The sequence below is a fragment of the Erithacus rubecula genome (genome assembly GCF_903797595.1).
Source record: "Erithacus rubecula genome assembly, chromosome: 9".
Taxonomy (NCBI): domain Eukaryota; kingdom Metazoa; phylum Chordata; class Aves; order Passeriformes; family Muscicapidae; genus Erithacus; species Erithacus rubecula.
This window is the reverse complement of record NC_136660.1, coordinates 5905146-5925855: the sequence shown is the minus strand read 5'-3', so window position 1 is coordinate 5925855 and position 20710 is coordinate 5905146. Positions and strand designations below refer to the sequence as shown.

At 38.6% G+C, this 20710-nt stretch overlaps 1 protein-coding gene across 5 annotated transcripts in view; it reads left to right on the top strand.

Annotated features, from left to right (window-relative positions):
* Positions 1-20710, top strand: part of ARID5B (AT-rich interaction domain 5B) — a 113121-nt gene that overhangs the window by 72169 nt on the left and 20242 nt on the right. For 3 of the 5 annotated variants that reach the window (XM_079312720.1, XM_079312723.1, XM_079312719.1), the window contains 4 exons: positions 2818-2930; positions 9045-9249; positions 11550-11602; positions 18761-18858. In XM_079312720.1, the coding sequence (XP_079168846.1) occupies positions 2818-2930; positions 9045-9249; positions 11550-11602; positions 18761-18858 (469 nt within the window). The remainder of the gene's footprint in view (positions 1-2817; positions 2931-9044; positions 9250-11549; positions 11603-18760; positions 18859-20710) is intronic. The other 2 variants (XM_079312722.1, XM_079312721.1) reach the window with 1 other exon arrangement.

Genomic DNA, 20710 nt, shown 5'->3' with positions numbered 1-20710 from the left:
CTACAGAAAATATAACTTGTGCATGACACAGGCTTTGCATTTAACTTCTCAGGTGTAACAGTTTGCAGTAAAAACATGTAGGGCATTGCTGGTGTTTTGGGTTACAGAGCACAGCCACAGTTTGGGGACTCCTCCCAGCTCAAGGAGTGTTTGCTCGTACTGTGTGCATTTTGCTGCTAGCTGTGTTTTTTTACCTGGCCATACCTGAAAGGTTTGCCAGGACTCAACAGAGAAAAAGGAGTGGGAAAACACCACACATTGGTAAAAGGCAATCACGTTGTCAATTACACAGAAAGAGGTTTTTTAACTGGTATTATGTTGTCTGTCTCATACTCCTGTGTGTTGCAGGCACTGTAGTATTTGCCTCACACTGGAGGTGGCAAATAATGCAAACTTTTTCTGTACTTACTTATTCATTTTTTTATTTCAATTTTCTTTGCTTATGCTCTCGCCTTCTGGGAATGTGCAAGTTATCAGGCCTCACTGCCACAAACACTTTCAGAAAATGACTTTGAAAGCCATATGCACAAACACATGAAGAAAGTGAATCATTTTGGATATTCTTAGGTAGTCATGCCAGAAGTCCTTCTCCACTAGAAAACAGAAAAAACCCATAGGATACCCACTTAGCTCTCCAATACATACTGAATATCCAACATCAACAGAAAAACTGATTGTGACTAAGCCACAGAATGTGTAAAATTGCTTTAAAATAATTATGAATAACAAATTCAGGACATTTGCAGTGTGCTCATGAATTTGTCAAAAATTAAGCAAAAGATGATAACATTGAAACACAAATGTGACTTGCAAATTCTTTCTTCGGTCCTAGTCATATTTCCTCACACAAATGAAACAAATGTCACTGAAATGAAGTAATCTTCTAATAATGCATTAATTTATAATGGTTTAGGAAGTAAATATCAATGGCTTTGTTTCAAGTGTGACTGTAACTACATAAAATGTTTTCTTTTACAGAGTAGATATTTGATGCCAGGACCTTCTCTTCTGATAATAATTCCTATTTCTGCTTTCTTGTTAATTGCGTGTCAAATCTGGAGTGGCTTTAGTGATTTAAAATCCTGCCATGGGGCATGTGGGATGGTCCTTGTGTATGCTGCAGATCCTGAGCCACAGTGAGAATGCAAATATCCCATTGCATAGTGAGTTTGTGCCAGGTCTGCCATGGGAGCTCCAATTCAAACAGTGTTGATATGCAGCCACACCAACCTGGGACTCCCTGCCATGCATGTGCAGTCACATGCTGTAGCATTCATGAGTACAGATATAAATCAGGCAGATGTTTGTCGGCTGGAATGGGTAATAATTCCTTTTTCTCTTTGTTTGATTTTGCATGTTAGACTCAGATGGCAATTTCAGGATTGCTTTCTGCTGTAGTTTTCAATAAGCAGAATGTGCTTCACTGGAGATAAATGGAGATATTTCTGTAGGGAGATAAATATATTTTTAGAAAGACACAAATATGGACTTACTTCCATATGCGCACGCATATATATATATCTATACGTACACATATAGATTTTTTTTTTGCCTTACAACCAGTGCTGGGGGAGGAAAAAGGATCTTTTTATTTTAAACCCAAAGCTTTTCTTTTTCTTTAAACAGATGAGATATGGCAGTGTTACTCAAACTATAAAATCAAATTAGCACCCTTTATTGTGTTTGCAAACTAATTAAAATGTAAAATGTCCTCAAACCACTGGCTTACAGTGTGACAAATGTAAGATTAGAAACAATTAGAAGATACTCAAGAGGTTTGTGATGTTTAGATTTCTGGCATTGTTCTAATCATCCTTTTAGGTAATTAAAACAATGGTTACCTAAAAACTAAAGGTTTAAAGAAAATTATCTTATTCAGTACAGTCATTAGTTAATGACTGTTTATCATTTTAAATGTTTATCATTTTTAATGTCGCTATAGTTGTCTGAGGCTGATTCTTAAATCTGAAATCAGAGGGAGCATGCAATAATGAGCAAGCATCTGCTTCATCTACTATTTCTATATATGATCATAATTTATGTTGTAATTGCACTTTTGAAAGATGAGTGTGATATTTTTTATGATGATCCATATCCCATTCCTTGTATGGCTCAGCACAGTTAGGATTTAGTTACTGTGTTATTTCAAAGCTGTTTTATCTTAAGAATTGGACAAAACTGAAAGTGATTCATGTTCATTTGTATGTGTGGTATGTAACCCTTATGAAACAATCAATCACTTATTTCAGTACTTGTCAACTTCCAGAACTAGTTGTTAAAGGTTTTTTTGATCCCTTTCAGGACTCGAGTAAATTTTTTTTTCCTTAAACTTTTTTAGAAAAACCTTGACAAGAATGACAGGATATATAAACATTTCTCAGAGCTGTATGGAATTTCAATATTTCAGAGCATTTTCAATGCCAGATGTTTCCCAAAGTTAGAAATAGCAGTTAGTACTCTTGCTTGAAGATTAGAAATAAAGGCAGCACAGGGTGATAATGCAAAATTGCCTATTAATATTAAATTTTGTTCTTTTATGTACCAGGGAGAGATATTTGTGCTTTCTCTCGGGGTCCTTGGGAGACCAGTGTTTGACTTCATTAATTAGTTATGTGAAAGTAGAATAGATTAGCCTTGGGGGATATTCTATAGAAATGTATAGTGTGTCAAGACATAACCCGTAGAGAACGGGAATCTTGTTATAAACCTTTACTGTAGACAGATGTGTGCATTTCTGTGGAGTTATTTATTATGCTTTTGGTTGTTAAGAATCCAGTCTAAGACAATGTGCTCAAAGTGTTCTCCATTAATTTTCAGCGCCAAATCTTAAAGGCAGACCGCGCAAAAAGAAGCCATGCCCACAGAGAAGAGATTCATTAAATGGTATTAAGGATTCCAACAATAATTCTGAAAGCAAAGCTGTTGCCAAGGTAAATCACTTAATACTCTTTTCGGCACTCTCTTCTTTTTTAGGTACAGCCCTGCCTTTGTTTCCCAGCATGCCATTTCACATTTAGAATGTAACTTATTTTCTTGGGGAGATAAACAAATTTTTTTTTTCAATAGTTTTATTTTTCACTTTAAATCATGCATGTGTTCAAAGTTTCCAGCAATTATAATCACTTAACAACCTAATGCTATCAACTTGTTGGTAACTGGTAGTGCTTAAGCTTTCTTGGCATCTAGTGTTAGTTTTCACATTCTGTGACACACAAACATAGTGTGTGACAGTATCTTCAAATTAAAAATAAACCTGGGAGCAGCTCACCCTATTACAATGTACTTCTAAATATAAGTTTGAAGATAAACAGACTATGAAACAAGAGCTGCCTCAGTAATGGTTTCTAAGAAGCGAACAAAAAATGACATTACCCTGATGTTAAGCTCAGCATTTTTAAGTTGGAAATAAAATTTAAAAAAAGATAAAGACAGAAACTCAGCATGAAAGCTCAAAAAAAAATCTGGGCTGCTTCTTTTAATACTTACTGCTGAGCTGCATGTTCCATGGTTTGCTGAATAGTGCATGCTTTTACTGAGTCTTCTGTATGTGCTGCAGTGCTTAGCTCATACTGCAAATAAAAATTGGATCACTGAATAGTGTTTATAGACTTAATCTTTAAGATATTTATGGGTTTGTGTCTTTTCCTTAAAATATTTTAAAATGGAGTTTCTGTAGTGTAAATTGCATCCCATTTGCTATGTTTTCTGAGTGGTTTTAAACAGGAATTGGGGTTTCTCTTAAAAAAAAGAGCAGCACAAATAGCTCCTTTCAAGATGATTTAATTAGAAACTCCAAGGTGCAAAGATGGAAGATTACTTAGAGCAATTTTTGATTTTTATCTGAGACAGAACTTTGTCCCTGATACTTTTAAGCTAAACAGCTAAAAAGATTTACATATACTGATTTTTTACACCAGTTCTTCCCAAATCTTTAGTTTCAATAAATTGGATGTGTATTTGAAAAACACTCCCATTGTTGTAACCATCTTTTTAGGAAAAACAGTAAATCTCTAGATCCATTTGTGTTGGTATTGTACACAGTGAATGTCCTGGGAGATTAGGAGGTTAAAGAGGTCAAGTAGGAGTGTTCTGCTCTCAGTTTCTCATAGGAAGGCAAATTAAATTCCACCTCCTTCTCCTCCCTAGGAGTTCAGTTAAAATTGTGCCTTCTGTTGATGACAATAAAAGAGGCTGAAGTTCATGATGAAACTCTGCCCTTAAGTCATTGTTTCTCTTCTTTTTTTGTCCTATTGTGCTCAGTTGGAGGCTGTACTACCATATTAGACAGGCATGGTAAGAGGTGATGTAGCCTGGTGTGTTGAGTTGCAGGGTCCTGCCAGATACTATAGAGTTTGCCTGAATGTTTTCTCTGTGAAAGAATGTGCAAAATCCATTGTGTGAAAATGTCTCAATTTGCCTCGATTCCCCCTTCCCTCAAGCCATTTTTCATGTCAAAATATTGCCAGTGCACTGTGGCATGGACCATATTGTCAAGCAACCCAGACTGTAGCACAAGTAGTTCTGCCTCTTCAGCACCTGATATATAGGTATTAGATAATTAAAAACAACAGTAACACTTCGTACCAAATTGTTTATTGTTTGTATTTGGGTACACACTACTAGTCAGATGGGAGGATATTTCAGATAAGAAGTAATTCCACCCATTTATCTAGTCACACTGTGCTCATCATTGTGCAGATATTAATAGCATTAATTATCTTGGCCAGCTTAATTTCATTATAAATAATAGACATGCTCATGATGTAATGGCCTTGCATGTAGTCACACTGACTTTACTGCGGCTCTTCACATCAGTCTGTGTCTCAGGGCTATGGATACACTTCCATGAGAGGAGTACAGTGAATCAAACCTTCTATTGCAGATGTACTGCACTTCGTGCAGACCCTGCCTGTGTGATACTGGGAAGGGAGGAGAGGGGTATTTGGGGAGGGGGGGAAATAGAAATCCACCTACTGTTTGCTGGAAACTGTTGGGATGTGGTCATCTGAAGCTCCATGTAGGAGTTCATCATTGGTTATCCTCCTCTGTGAGTGCTCCATGTCCAACTAATGCTGGCAAATGGGTCCATGTAGAGCAGGATTGAACACTGCTTGTGTAAATGGGATGAATCCACTTGTGTGGATGCTGAAGTGTTCAGCAGTCCTGGCCATATTCTTGTCCCAGATAAAATCCCTTTTGACCAGAAGTTGTGCTGCCTGCATTCTCAGATCATGTCACTCAGTGTCTGGCAGCAGCCTCATTTCTCAGTGGTGGGGTGATGGCTCTGATGAGTTGCAGTAGCTGTACATTTGGGTTGGGAAACAGCAGAAGGAGCATTCTGAAATCTGTGGTTTTGAGTCTGTCAAGACCTATACAAGCTGCATAGTTGTGATGACTTGTTGAATTTCATGTTCTCAGCTGCCAGTTACTAGAAAGCTTAATCCTTAAAACCTAGTTCTCATCAGGTGTATTTGAGCTATCAGCAGATCGTAGTGAGGATTTCAGAGGACAAGGACAAGTGTCTGGTTGGATAGGAGCAGCTTTGGGTCAATTCCAGTTTAGGTGGCTTGTTAAAAATAGAGTGGTAGCATCAAAGACGATGTGGTCCTGGACCTGCAGGTCCTGCCAGGGAAAGTGGGTATTTTGTGTGCCACTTCCCATTTTTGCTCTCTTGATCTCTTTGGTGGTCACTGCATCAATTTTAGTGCCTCCTGGGGAAGACCCCAGGGGAGTTCCTTCCATGGCTGAGAAGGGAATACAAGGCCATCTACTCCAGCAGGATCAGCTCTCCTGGAGAGGGATATAGCAAGTTCTTCCTTGAAACACTTGCAGGGCTCTGGAGAATTTCCTATTTGATGTGTTACCACTGCTGGACAGGCTTCTGGAACTTGCAGGCTCCAGCAGATGGCCCTCATTGTACCTGCTTCATCTTCCCAGAGAGTGTTCCCAATTCAAAGTGTGTTCTAATGCTTTTCAAAACTGGCTGATCTGACCATTTGGAGGAACTGAAAGGATTAACTTGTTAAACATGGAAATTGTCCCCAAATTAATCTATTAATTACATCTCCTAGTGCAAATGCTGAAGTAAACCTCTCACTTCATTTGTACAGCAAGAACTAGGAAATTAGTTTAAAAGTTGCCAGGATATGCTATTCCTGTGGCCATAGGTGGCCTGGCATGCTCTCAGATCTGGAGATTTGTTCCGAGTGCCTTGGCCATTGTCTGATGGAAACTGTAAAATGCAGGTCTGTTGTGGTCTGTGTTGTGTGTGACCTCTGGCAGGGGATGACAAACATGTGGTTGTACCCATGAGTCTTTACTAGTCATTTGGTCATGGATCATCCACCTCTGATGGAACACACAGCAGGAGATGGTCAGATGTTCCAGAGCCCATCTCAGTGCAGCCCCTTCTTATCCAGCTTAACCCAGCTGTGGCACTGGGCTTGTGTTTCAAAAGAAATGGGCAGTTTGTGGTGCTTGGAGCAAATCTGGCATCATTTTCACTGGTTCTGATATGTTTATGCTGGAATTACACCAGTGTTGCCAGAATGGCATTTGGCCCTTTGCATTCTCCTTAATTATTGGTCGTGGTATTCATCCTTATTGTATGTGAGATCGTGGGGAGGTTCCAGAAATGAGGCTTGGGCCTCAAATGCTGAGCAGATGAAGCATTGTAGCCTTCACCAAAGCTTTGTTGAACCTGATGCTGGTTTGGAGTCCACCCACCAGATTTTAACACCTCTGACTTCCACAGGTGCTTTGACTTTGCTTCTCGCTTGACAAAGATAGGAAGGTTGTGTCTACCATGAGTTTTTCCCATTCCTGGTGGCTTTCTTAATATTACTTTGCCTTCATCTCCTTTCAGGTAGCATCCCTTGCCATTAGTTTGCTTGCACAGCCATGAGCTTTGATTTCACTTGAGAGTTCATGGCCAGGTTGTTTTTGCAAACATAGTTCTGAATTGTCTGGTTTGAAAAAGAGAATCCAAACAAGTGGGTGACAAAACTGAAAAGTTTTTCCCAGGTCCAGTGAATTTGTTCCAAATTTGCAGCTCCAGTTAAAAATCCTAAAATTACTGAAGTCATGCATTCCTTTTGGGAGTGTTAGTCTTTGGTAAAGCACTGAAACCTAAGACAACGTAATCTAAACTTTGGAAGTTGTTAAATAGTTTTTGTGAGGTGCCAAAGTAAAAAAAGTAAAGGAATTACAGCTCTGACCTGAAAAGTGGATGAGGAAGTCCAAAGTTCATTTAATAGGAAAAAAAACCCAACTGTTAGCTCCTCTGACTTTTGGATGAAATCCATGATCTTTACAAAGTTTAATCAACAAGCATATCTATTACTAAAACACAAAAGATGGTGTCTTGCACTGTAGGAAGACAACATCTCTGTGCAGTTGGGGAATATTGAGCAGTACACTGGATGTACTGCAGCAGCAAATGATCAAGAAAAATCCCACAGGAAGTCCATTTCTCAGTCCCTGCTGCATTACCTGTGAGGAGTGAGCCTGTACCTTCCAGTAGCCAGTATGGAGGTTTTTCAGCACTATCAGTTGCCATGGAAAATCATAACCATTTGTCCACTCTGTTTAGGAGTTACCATAGCTTTGTCAGGCATCTGTCAAAAACTGTGGAGCAGATAATTTGATCTTAGTACTCTCTGCAAAATTAGTACCTGGAGCTGTATAAAGACTTTGCTTTGCCTGAGCTTGAAATGCCGGAATATCTTTTATTAAGATAAAATAGCCATATTGTGGTTGTGATCTTTCCAGTGATGTGTTTGTTGTTTGTTTGCAAACACTTACGTAATGCTCTTCATACCAGTTGCTTCCAAACTGTCAACAAGTATTCAGAAAGCACCTGGTTTAGAAGTGATGTTTCTGAAGGAGGGTCCATGGGTTCCTTGACTGAGAGTTCCTGCCTTCCTGCACAGCAGGATGTGCTGCTCTTCTCTGGTATCCTCCTATAATACCAGGTACTCTTAGAGTCTCCCTGCTCCCTTTGGGAGCACAAAGGACGTGTCTTGGATAGAGTATGGAACTACCAGAAGGCTCCTGACAGCACTCAGAAGCATTGAAAGGCAATCCAAATCCAAAATACATGTAATCATCTCCACTGACCTGTATTACAGAGCTTCCAGTATTTAATTGGAAATTTATTGATCCCATGGTTCCAATGTCTTGGTCATACAGAGCTTTTAAACATCAGATTTCTGGCTTTTTTTTTTTTTTTTTTTTTTTTTTTTTTTTAAATACATACCTGAAGTGAACACTTGATATACTGGGTATTTTTCCCGCTGTATGAATACTGAGGAGAGGTAAAGTGGTTTTAATTTTTTATTTCCTGACTGGCACACATCTGCTAGGCAGTCCAGTGAGAGACCTGGAGCTCTGGGAATTACATGGATTGAGGATGCCAGTGTCTACCAGGAAAGTCTTCAGCTACCAGCCTCTCCTTTTTGCTAAATGCTTAGGGCTGTGCTCAAGTTTAAGCAGATGCTCAAATATACTTGATAAGAGTCCATGCTACAGCAGAATCTCCACTCACCTGAGGGCTCTGCCTGGATAAAGCTTGCCAAGGTTTGCATCTATTTTGGTAGGCCAAAAGAGAGAAAAATGTGTCATTTCAGAGCTGGCTGCTGAGCATTCCTGGAAGGGGCTGAGCACCCTCTGCTCCCAGGGTTGTCTATGGGAGTTGACAATGCTCAGTGTCAATATTATTAGACTTGCTAATGGCAAGTGTACGTTAGAGATAGAAGCTGTGACATAGCAATGTGTAGTCATAAAAATGCAGATGTGGAGAGCCTTACCAGTGAGTTAAAATGATTTAAAGATGTGGCTGTTTAAAAATGTTGTGACTAAGATTCAGAACAAGACGTTTAGCTCTATAAATAGCTTCCTTTGTTTCCCCTCAAACACAGTCGCATGGTTTGGCCTTCATTTTTTTTTTTTTTTTTGAGAGTCCATTCTTCTAGGAGAGGATATTTATTCCTTAAGTGAAAATTAAAGATTACCCAGATCTGATATGACATCTTTTCTTTTCCCAGGTAAAATGTGAGGCTAAGTCAGCTTTGCCCAAACCCAAGAGTAACAACAGCAACTGTAAGAAAGGCTCAAGTGAGGATAAATCAAAGATTGCCATAGGTGAAGAATGCAGAGCTGATGAGCAGGCTTTCCTTGTGGCTCTTTATAAATATATGAAAGAGAGGAAAACACCAATTGAACGAATACCCTATTTAGGTTTTAAGCAGAGTAAGTATCCTTTTTCTCACTTTCTTTTTGACATTTTAGAATGGTTTGGCTTCTCTGGAGAAAGAATTGCACACAAAGCCTATTTTTAAAACCTTATGGATGGGGAGGGACCATGTTTATCTCTACACATTTTCCAGTCCAGGCATTTCACTGTTTTATGCCTAGATTTGCATCTCTTCCTTCTGGGGTAGTTTCTGCCAGATATTTATAGGCTTAAATCCGCTGATTATGACTAGAAATAGGCATGTTAAAAACTCTCTAGTTTTCTGTTTTGTAAATCTGCAGCGTCTGTAATGCTTTTCTTCTGAGTTAATAATATGACGTATCTTTATTGTGCCCAGATGTTCTTTATGAAAGGAGAAATATTAAAGGAAGACATTTAAAGGTGGTCAAGAAGGGCACAAAAGGAATAATATTTTTAAGTCCCAAAATGTGTTTATAGTTAATAAATTACTGACTTTGAAGAATAAAACCAGACTGTATCTGCTTAATACAGAATGCAGTCTTTAGAATTACTTTGGCATGTACAGTACGTAGTGCCACAATCTGTAAATTAATTGTATGTGGAGAAGATACAGTTGAAACTGAATTTTGCATAAATATTGCAGCACAATGTGGATCTTTCACAGTTACCAACAAAAGCTGTAAATGGGGATATTTCTCCTCCTTATCTATAGATTGTATGATACTTTATTTCCTTAAAGGGAAAATGCCATGGATTGAAATATTATTTACTCTAATTTATATCCTAGATTAAAACCATTTGCTATTTTGATGAAGAATGTCAAACCTGTATGTTTTGCATAACAATTTACATACCTAATAGCAATTGGCACTGATTGCAACAGGCCTCCAGCAGCCATTATAAACTTATATAACTCTGAATGATTACAGTGTTTGTCTGAAAACTGGCTGCTTGAAATAGGAGTGAAATTAATGTACTATGAACAGCTTCGTTGCATTATGCATTGATTCAGATTAAATCAAGGCCTAAGCAAAGCTTTTGATAGCTTTGAAGCAGTGCAAGGTTCAATGAAGCTTTCAGAACATTTTGTGTTAAAGAATTTTTTTTTCTCCCTCACCCCCCACCATATTATTCTGCAGTCTGTCAAGCATGGAGACAGGGTGGGCTTAAAAGACAAGCTAAAGTATTATTTCCAAAGTTGCCCACTGGGGATAGAGTCCACTGCTAATATTTAGCTGAAATAGATTGAAACTTGCCTGACATTGATTATGGAGTAGGGGCCTGATCCAGCAAATACTTAAATACCAAGAGTAAGTATGCTGAGAAGAGCAGAAATGTTTGCAGGGGCTCTGTATTTGTTGAGCAAGGCTTGTGCAAACTTTGCCAATATAAACAGGTTGTTGGGAAGAGGCAGGATGTCCAGTACAGCAGAGCATCCCTCCGTGGAGAAGGAGAACCCCCAGCATTACTCAATTATTTGTAGTGTGTCTGTGGGGAATCACTGTTGGTGGAATTGTGCATACACCTTTGATAGGGCTGGCATGGATTTTTCTTTCTAACAATTAAATTAGCTAAAATAAAATAAAATTAAAAAGACAGCAGCAAGCAGTGGCCCCATGGGACAGGAAGCCTGGATGATAAGCATGTGAAAGGAGAGAAGTTCTGCAGGAAATGACAACTCTCTCCCAAAACATCTTTTGAATTGAGTTGCCTCTGACCCCACAGCCACAGGCAAGACATAACCAGCCACAGCATAATTATTCCAGTAATGCTCATTCATGCTCCATCTGGGTTCATTCACACAGGGCCTGCTAGAATGTAACTTATTGTTCATTGATTATGGAGCCCATTATCTGAGCTGCAATAAATATTGGATATTTTCTAATCAATAGGCCTGATCTGTGAGCCAGTGTGTGGGTCCTGCTTGTTTGCTAATGAAGCTAGTATTAAACAAATAATTAAAAGCAACATTCTTCCCAGTGAGTAATTTTTATTATCAAAGTTATGGAAACATGCTACAGTTATTATACTGTGTCTCTTATCAGCAAAGTCAAATGAGCCCATTACCTTTGTCTCAGTGTATTTTTCCAGTCCTGTTAAGGAATCTGTAAGTGTGTTCTCTTATACGTAATTTTAAAAATATATAGTATGGGCTAATATTTACTCTTCAGATTATGTAAATACCTCATTGGAAAATGTTTCACAGGAGCTTTTTCAGGGGCTGCGAGCTTTTTTTTCTCTATTTTTCTTTTTTTTAAAACTGTTTAATTTACATTTCTTTGAAATATGTTGGCTAATGCAATGCTTATCTAAATACTTATTGTCCCTCTAACAGTTAACCTTTGGACTATGTTTCAAGCTGCTCAAAAACTGGGAGGATATGAAACAGTAAGTGTTTAAGTAACTTAAATGAAATAATTGTGCAATCTAACTTTTCCCTCTTAGAAAAAAAATGTAAAAGCAAACAATCATTTGCTGCATTTTAGGCTAGCTGTACTCATTGTGGGTTTATTGGGCCATTTTTGGAAATCGTCCCAATTAGTTCCAGATCTGGCAAAATTGTAAACTTGTTGTAAAAACTCTAAGTGGAAAACATATGTAACTCTTCTCTGTCAAGGAAATTAGTTAGGTCTGTAATTTTTTCCCATGTTGAGAAAGGGCTATTATTGTACAACAAGCCAAGATTGCATAAAAGAAATTTCACTTGGCAACATCCCTGACATCTGTTCATGTCTAATATGGGAAATGTATTAAAGGCTTTCAAAAGTAATCAGCATTGTCCATTAAGGAATAGTATGTTGCAGAATCTTCTCCTATTCCAAGTGTAAAAGGTCTTTATTAGACAAGGGTCAGTACCACATAAACAGGAAGTTATCAAAGTAATTCAGAAAAGTCTCTGACACTTTTTATCAGCTAACCATATCTGACAAGAGCAGTTTATTTTTAGCTCACAGGAAAATTTGATGGCCACGGATTTTACAGCATGTATTTTGAACTAATAAAATATTAGAGCAACAAACTTAGATTAAAATCTTGAAATGAGAAGAAAGAGCTGCATTAATATGGCACATCAAAATGACATCTGCAATAAAAAAAAAATTGACATAGTAAGATGTCGTCACTGGAAATACTTCCTTCGCACACAATGATCAGATTAAGTTGTTCAGTTCCTGCCACAGTTGGATAAAAGAAATTATTTTTGCTTTGTTTACCAAGTAATCTGGGACATATCTGTGCTGTAGAGAAATGACAAGAAAAAATGCTCTATCAAGAAACTGAAAGTCATTTTAACCAAAATGCAAAACTCAGTGTTTTCCTTCCATACAATAAAGCACATTGTTCTGTACATCAGCAACCTGGGCTGGTTAGCGTGGGTGTGCCTGGGATTTTGTGAAACGTGAAATCTAACATTCTTTTAAAAAAATATATGATTGATTTGGCTTTCATCGTTGCTCTATCTTTCATTAATCAGCACATACCATGCTTCTGCACAGGGGTGTGTGTAGGCATGCTCATGGGTATGTATGAATGAATAGCTACCATAGACAGATCGTTACAGCAATTATGAGCAAACACTAATTGCTTGAGTTGTAAAGTGCATTGAAATTGGCGGCTAAAATCTTGAACTTGATCCAGAGCACCAGGGAAGGCCAGGAGGGAGATTGAAGGGTGAGTGGCATGTTCAGAGTACTCAGGAAGGCAAACCATTTTCACAGCAATGTTGCAATGTTCAGGCTTACTTGGGGGGACCAAGTACAGAAGCAGGGATGCCAGAGTGGGGGCTTGCTGGAGAGACCTGAGTTTTAGTGCCAGAAGGAAAGGTGGAGCTGGTGAGCCTCTGTACCTGAGAAAGAGCAAGAATAGGGTTGTGAATTTGTGACCACAAGGCCACAGAGCCAGGTTTGAGAAACAGGACAGGATCTGAGGAAAGGATCACAAACATGGGAATGTCAGCCAGAGTAACTTCAGTCCACACTTGTCTCAAAGCTCCTGTCCTTCTCTCAGTGACAGATATTCTCTGTCATGTAGGGGCATTTATCACCTTGAATGAAAATGTACCAGCAGTGCTTATTCTTCATAGAGAGTAAACTAAGCAATTGCTTCCTGATAAGTAAATGGCAAGGCAAGCACAGCTCACACCCTCTGACATAGCTGTGAGCCCAGCTTTTGTTGGAGAGTGACTGTGTCTGAAATGATGGGCCTGATCCTGTTTCTATGATGTGAGTGGCATCTGTGCTCTTTGCAGGCTAGCTGAGGTTGGGACGACTGTTGTGATGCAATTTAAGTTGTATGTGGAGAATGAAGTTTCCTGACCTCATTCTATTTTGTTAAAAGTCTCATCCTCAATATGAATCTGCCTTTGTTTTAATTTCCCTGAGTATTATATTGATAGCTGTTGCAATACTTTGACCTGTGCACACCCTGGGTTTTATTATTTTATGTGTTGAGTTTGCCAACTGCATTAGCTTGTATATATTTTATAATGGCAAACACTGCTGAGAAGCTTTGTGGTTTTGTTTCATTTTTCACAAGTCAGTGGATGGTAGGGGTGACATGAACCTCAGTTATCTGTTCCAGGATCTTAGGCTGGTCTACTTAGATGCAGAAATTTCAAGTGAGTGCTTTAATTCAATGTTGAGCAGAATCCACCAGTCCCACACACAATGCCACCATCTATTGACAGAAGAAGTTGTGAACTGCAACACTTTCTCAAACCTGCCCTATTTAATACACATTTATCTCTATGGCCACTTCCATCTGACTTGAGCAAATCATTACAAGGGTTTCATCATCTTTAATTGGTTTTAAAATCTCACAGGTTTCTAGTTTGTGCATTGAGATAGAAATAGATCTTTTCTCTTGAAAGTATTGTAAAGAAAATAATATTTTAAAGTAGATACTTGACTTCAATATGTAACAGCCATTTTATGAACAGGAAACAGATAAAAGATTGCTTGAAGTGACATATGGAAACTTAAAGTGGTCAGATGACAATTTTTTTGCAAGCATAGAAACGTTCCCAGTTAAAGCAGTTGCAAACTTTACATCATTTTATTTGGCAGAAGAATTACCATCTGCCCATTTTTATTTTATCCACTGCCTTGTCCACTTTGTTCATATATAGACATTTTGATGCAGTTCAAAAAACATTATTGAGAAACAGGCATGGGTCATGTGCAGTGTTTTTCATCTTCTGCACAGATATATAGATTTTTGCAATATTTTTGAGTCCTGTCCTGTCAGTTAAGGATCTAAAAGTGACTGAAAACAGGCAGGGATTGAATTTGAGAGGCAGAGAACAACTTTCTTAGCCATCTGACTTTTCCCCTGGGGGAATGGATCCAGTGAAGCTTGACAGAGGGCATTACCTTTGCATGTGGGATGTACATATGGGATATCTAATAGTCATGATTGTGTGTCATATTTAAGCGCTCTCCATTTAGAGTACTTATGAGAGTCATTTCTCATCCATTTGATTACTAATTCTTAGTTAGTTATCATCTATAACTGTGTAATACCACATTCCCTTGTACTTGTTCTTGAACATAATACAGGCCTAATAAAAACAACAATCCATAGAAACTGGTTTAAGATTACAAGAAATGAAGCTGTCTCTGTGTAGTTGGTAGAATCATATTTCTCTTAAACAGAGATATGTGGATAAGCATCTTTGATGCTAATAATAGGAGAGTGCATTGGAAAGCACTCTCTATAGCAGACCTTCACAATATGAATGATCTACAATGTCCCCAAATCACTGGATGAAGTATGAAGAAATGCCATGTTGTAGGGGGCTCAGCTGCATTGGCATTTAACAGCCATTGCCTGGAATTTCTCAATCACCCTAAGTCAAGTGAGTAAAAGGTGCAGAAGTTCATAGAAGGGAAGTTTCCAGGACTTACCTAAAGAGTTGTTCTTGGCAAATTATGAAGTAGCATTTTTCCTTTTGGGCCAACATAAAAGGAGTGTCTTGGCATGTTTGCAGAAGGCTGTGCTGCTGAATGGACTCTACCTAGAGATGTATTAGAAAGATAAAGGATAAAAAGAAAATTAGGTGGAGCTTAACCTTCAGTATGTAGCAGCTTAGGTTTTGCCAAAGGTTAGTGGGATCCCATTTAGCTGCTCCCTCCTGGAAGCAACAATAAAGTGCTTTAGTTTATAAAAATTAGCAATTGACATATACATAAGTCGTGTGTCAGGGCAGGCCCAAAGAAACTGGTATATCAGTGGAATACAAAGTTAACTGGGTTTTTCCTACAGAACTAATACCCAGAGCTCTGAAGAGAGCTGTGAACATCATGGACTATGACCAGAAAATCCCCCATTATGTTTGCAGCAGGAAATAAGCATGAAGCCTTTCACAAGGAAGGGACCTGGGAGCTAGGATTGCAGTGCAGAAGACCATAAGATTTCTCAAAGCATCAGACACCATTAAAAGCATGTTTGTAAACAGTTTTCTGTTTTTGTAGATAAGATCATTGCTTTTATTTGTTTTTTTCTTGACTACCAGTCACTGCATAATACTGTATTATAGGAACCAGGTCAGTTCTGCTCTTATGTCCCTGGACAGACCAATCTCTTTGCTTAATTCTGATTTCTCCTGGTTGGGAAAGATGTCACAGAGGTTTTCAAAGGTGCTGGCTTCCAGTGGGCCCAGCATAAGGATTTTGAAGCTGTAGGTTGGAGCAAATTGCAGGAGGCTTCTGCAACCAGAGGGCCACTTTAAAACTAAAGCCTGCATTGTAATGTGAAGGTGTCAGAGATGACACTGGCCTGTGAAATCACCTCAGTTAATGGGTGAGCCTGGACCATCCTGCACTTCCAGAAACATGGCAGGCACTGGAAATGATGTGATTGCTATTAGGAATAAGGAAAAACAAATCAGAAAATTAAAGCAGCAGAGGCAGACATTTTTGGTAGCGACCACAACCATAAGCAAAGCATTGCCAAGCATTACCCTGTCCTGACTCCTTGGGAAGTTTGATCACTGAGGTGGTTGGGAAGAGCTTGTATGAGAAAGGAAGACAGTCCTCAGTTTGGATATGGTCAGCAGGGTTATCCAGCTTGAGCAGTCCTGCCCTGCATGACAGCAGTGGAGTTTCCTCAGTGAAGCTTTATGTTCAGATTGTTTAAGGATATAATTAATCAGTTCCTTTAGTCCTTTGAAGTTTATGAAGCATAAAAAATAAACTTTCCAGAGCAGGGGAAAACTCAACCTTAGGCTTTGTTAGAATAACAATTGTTTCAGGGAATGTCAAATTTAAATTCCCTCTGTTAGAGGGCACAACTCAGTTAACTGCCAAGGAGCTCTGGTCCATTGCAGATGTAGAACTGGATAAAGCTGGGCAAATGTTTGTGAAAATACTATTATTCTAAGCAGTTTAGAAGAAAGATATATCAAAAATGATCCGTGGACTTCAAAGGGATTCACGTTTTCCCTTAGTTATATTTACTAGTATATGAGACTAAGGCTCTAAAGTTTTCCTTTTGAAAATGGAGACCATGCTTCTTAGTCACATCAGGATGTTTATAAGGGGGATTTACAGTAGTCCTCCTGCTAACTAATCCTTGGCTTTCATTTAAAGTTTCTGCACAGCATCACTCTTCTTAGCCAAGACTTTAAGTTCTGGACAGCCTTGCAAGCCCAGCCAGGTTGTGCTTGTCAGAGGGCAGACAGACAGACCCCAGAGCAGCTTCATGCACCTTCATTCCCCCATTCATGAGCCAGACAGAGGTTTGCTTGCAGCAGTCCTCAAGGGATCTATGATTTTTTGGGAGCTCCAAGATGGCAAGGACTGTCTTCTGTTCTGGTCCTGAGGACTGTTGGAATGTGGGAGGCAGAGGTAGCTTCCCATGCAGGCATTCCTTCACAGCAGGATACTTGGTCCAACTCTTATTTGATTTTTTGAGTTGCATAAGGAGCATCCATTCATATTCTCAGGATGTGATGTTCTTTATGGCTCATTAGGACTCTGGTTCTTCAAGCACTTTAGTAGTAATAATAAGAAGTGTGGATATCCTGGGGAAGAGACAGCATAAGAACTGAAACAAAACAGACTTAGGATGAACCTTACCATTAGATGAGTGTTTGTTTATATTTAAATAATTTGCTTGTGCGGAATTTATCCTTGAATTGCTTGAATCCTTGTGCTGGTAATCTTTGGATTTATTATAAAAGATGGAAAATAAAATTAGTGAATGAAGTCAGTTCATTTAGCTTTATATAAGGTCTACGATAAAACTTTTTTTTTCCCCCTGAAGTGTCTATATATGCAAATTATGCTCAGGTGCTAATAGTGAGTTAAAGCTACTGCTGTTTTCTGGAGAACTCTGCAAGCAATAAATTTTAAGAAATTGTTATCAAATTATAAGACTCCAGCCATGCTTTTGGCTTTGGAGAATAATTTCTGCAAAAAAAGGATTTTCCCTTTATATTAAGCAAAACAGAAACACCTCTTACTCTGTAATATTTAATGATGGTAGCTATCTCCTCTTGTTTAGATTAAAATTACAGGCCTACGATTCCGAGTTGTAATATTTGTTCTCTTCTGATTGCTGCCTTTAGCTCCTCAGTAAATGCCATTGACTGCTCTGTGGGTAACTCCAGAGAAGCCTCCAGGGCTGAATACATTAAAATCCACAACATTCCACTACAAATGACAAAATTCTCTCCAAATTGCCCCCACAGTTTTCTACTGGCCTTCTTTATGAGCTGCAGGCAAACAGGGGTGATACGTTGTGCTTTTCCTATTACTGTTTCTCTTCCTGTTTTAAATATAGCAGAATATATAAAATAATGAAGTGGTATTGAGCAACAATCCTTTTGCCAGGTCTTCCATCTGTTATTCTGTATAATCCTGATTTCTGTACAGAAAAAAAAAAAAAAAAAAAAAAAGAAACAGAACCATGGTTTGAAACTCAATATGTTACAAGATGTTTCTTTTCATCATCACGGTCCAGTGAAGTACACAACTCAGATATTAACATTGGAGTATGTTAGGATTTCACTAGTATTTGATCTATATATTTTTCAGATATAAATGGATAAAAATAAACAGCTTGTAACATACATAGTTACAGACTATGGTTTTTTGTATCTACAGAATTCTGTGGTGGATTTGAGTTTTGCAGCAGATTTATTTTCTCTAATTCAGTTAAAATAACTATGTAATCATTATTTGTGCTGAGTATGGTTTGAGCTTCGTTTTCATAATTCACCGTGGGATTTGTCTGCATAACTTCTCTTGCTTAATGACCCGGTATTGATTGAGATTCTCTTTTGTGAGTCTGTACTGCTTGTGACTTGATAATGAATCAGTCAGATCACTCCATTTTAGAGAGAAAGAAAATAGACAGTGTTAACTTACAAAAAAAAAAAAAATGTCCCCCAAAGCTCTGTGTATTCTATATATTCTGTAGGGTATTTTATAGTGTTTGCAGTACATGCTGTTCTGAAAGTGTCATACGTGCATTTGTTTTTGTGAACTCAAATGCTGTAGAATCTGTAAAGATGCAAGATTAAATTTTCCATTGCCATTTTTACAGATAACAGCCCGACGACAATGGAAACATATTTATGATGAATTAGGTGGCAACCCTGGAAGCACAAGTGCTGCTACATGTACTCGCAGACATTATGAAAGGTAAGATAACAAATCTGAAATGCTTGTTTAATAATGAAAAAATTAATTTGAAAAGCTTTCAAAGCGTTTTAGAAAGAATTAGAGAAAAAGATCGAGTCTTCTTAAAGATTTAGTAAATATTTCCCAAGTTTAGTCAGATAATCCATTGTAATTTAAACCAGAGTGTCTGTCTCCAGTGACTAAATAAATTAAAGCATCTGATTTTTCTTTGGTATAGATCTTAATTTTTGCAATATCTTTCCAGTAAAGAAGCTGAAAAATTGAGGTAAACATACTCAAGGAAAATAAGAAATAGCAGCTAATTTTTCCTCTGTCATTTTTTAGGAATACCAATTAAGCAAATTGTTACTTTGATCAAAATATTGGGGTGTCCCATAATGCAGGGTGCTGTTAATGTTGTAGGTCGTGCTGAGCATTCCTCTTCTTCGTGGCATTCCTTCCCTCCTCCCTGCCTGTGAGCTGCTGCCAAACACTCTCTGCAGCCATTGTTGCTAGTCAGAACTGTTGAATTCTTATTCTTCCCATGTAGATAATAACTTCCAGGGCTTGTGAAGCCAGCGCACATTGAATAAAATACTGGAGCTGGAATGTTGTTTTGATTTGGTTTTTAGAAACAACTCTTGGAGCTTTTTCTTTCCTTTTCTTTTTTCTTTTATCTTTGTTTCTTTTTTTCTAGGTTTGTGTTTTTTGGGGTTTTTTGGGGGTTTTTTTTGGTGTTTTTTTTTTTTTTTTAATACAAGTGAATGTGAATGAAAGCTCAGCAATTTTCAGCTCAGATAAGTGAAATTCAGTCTCTTGTTCCTGGGCATAAACAAGTCACTTTGCTGGGCTCAGGAAGGAGCCTTGTATTTGCCTGTGCAGAAGATAGTACAGCAGAGCTGTGTTGAGTGGGCAGATTCTCTCCTTATCTTAGTGCCTGATCTGTTGGCCTCTCAAAGAGACATACTGCCATCCTCATGAAGGGTAGGAGATTTGATCATGCTCATTTACAGGGGGCATCTCCAGCAGAAGGGCTTGGATGCACAGAGGAGTTGCATATAATGAATGCCATTATAAATGTTAGAAGCTTTCTGGATATTGAGCCAAGTAACTGAGTGAAGTGAGTGAGTTGCTGTGCATGTCAGATGGGGCTTTTCCCTGCCTTCATGTTGCAGAAAAATGTTATAGATTGTTTTATTCACTCATCAGATTGTGGGTATTCAGCTCTTCCACCCCCATCATTATAGCCCTGGGAGTCTCAGAGTTTCCTCTTGCACCCAAGCCAGCTGATGGGTTTCCAACTGGCAGTCTGGCTTTTCCCTTGCCAGATGTTCTATGTGGGATGTTATTTGACAGAGGAGACCCAGGCACACAGAAGTATTAGGTCTCTATGGGTTTGGGCTGCAGAGGGAGCATTGCTGAAAGCCTAGAGTCACAGAGAGAACACATCTCTTGTAGTTGCAGAAAAATTAATGAGCCATTCACAAATACTCCATGAACCCATCTCTCTCTTCTGCTTTCCTGACAATGTTCAGTGCTAGTGGTTTGGGGTTTTTTATATGCAAAAAGCCTTGCACTGCACTCCCATACATAGAGACTTGTGTGTGACTGATTCAGCAGTTTCCTGGGTATGCTCTGAAGTACCACAAAACCCATTGTGCTCACTGGAAAACCTGAGCAGACTCCTGATGCCTTCCAGATTGAAAAGCCTTTCCAGGCTATCCAAAAGCAGTTCTGCTTGAGTTGACCTGGTCTGAGGAAAGAGTGTTCTAGTTTATGGTTAGATTTGTCTTAATACACTGAGGAACTCAAATCTGAGTTTATGGATGCCAGTCTGTCATGTAGTTCTGGGTTAGGTCTGATATGAGGCAGC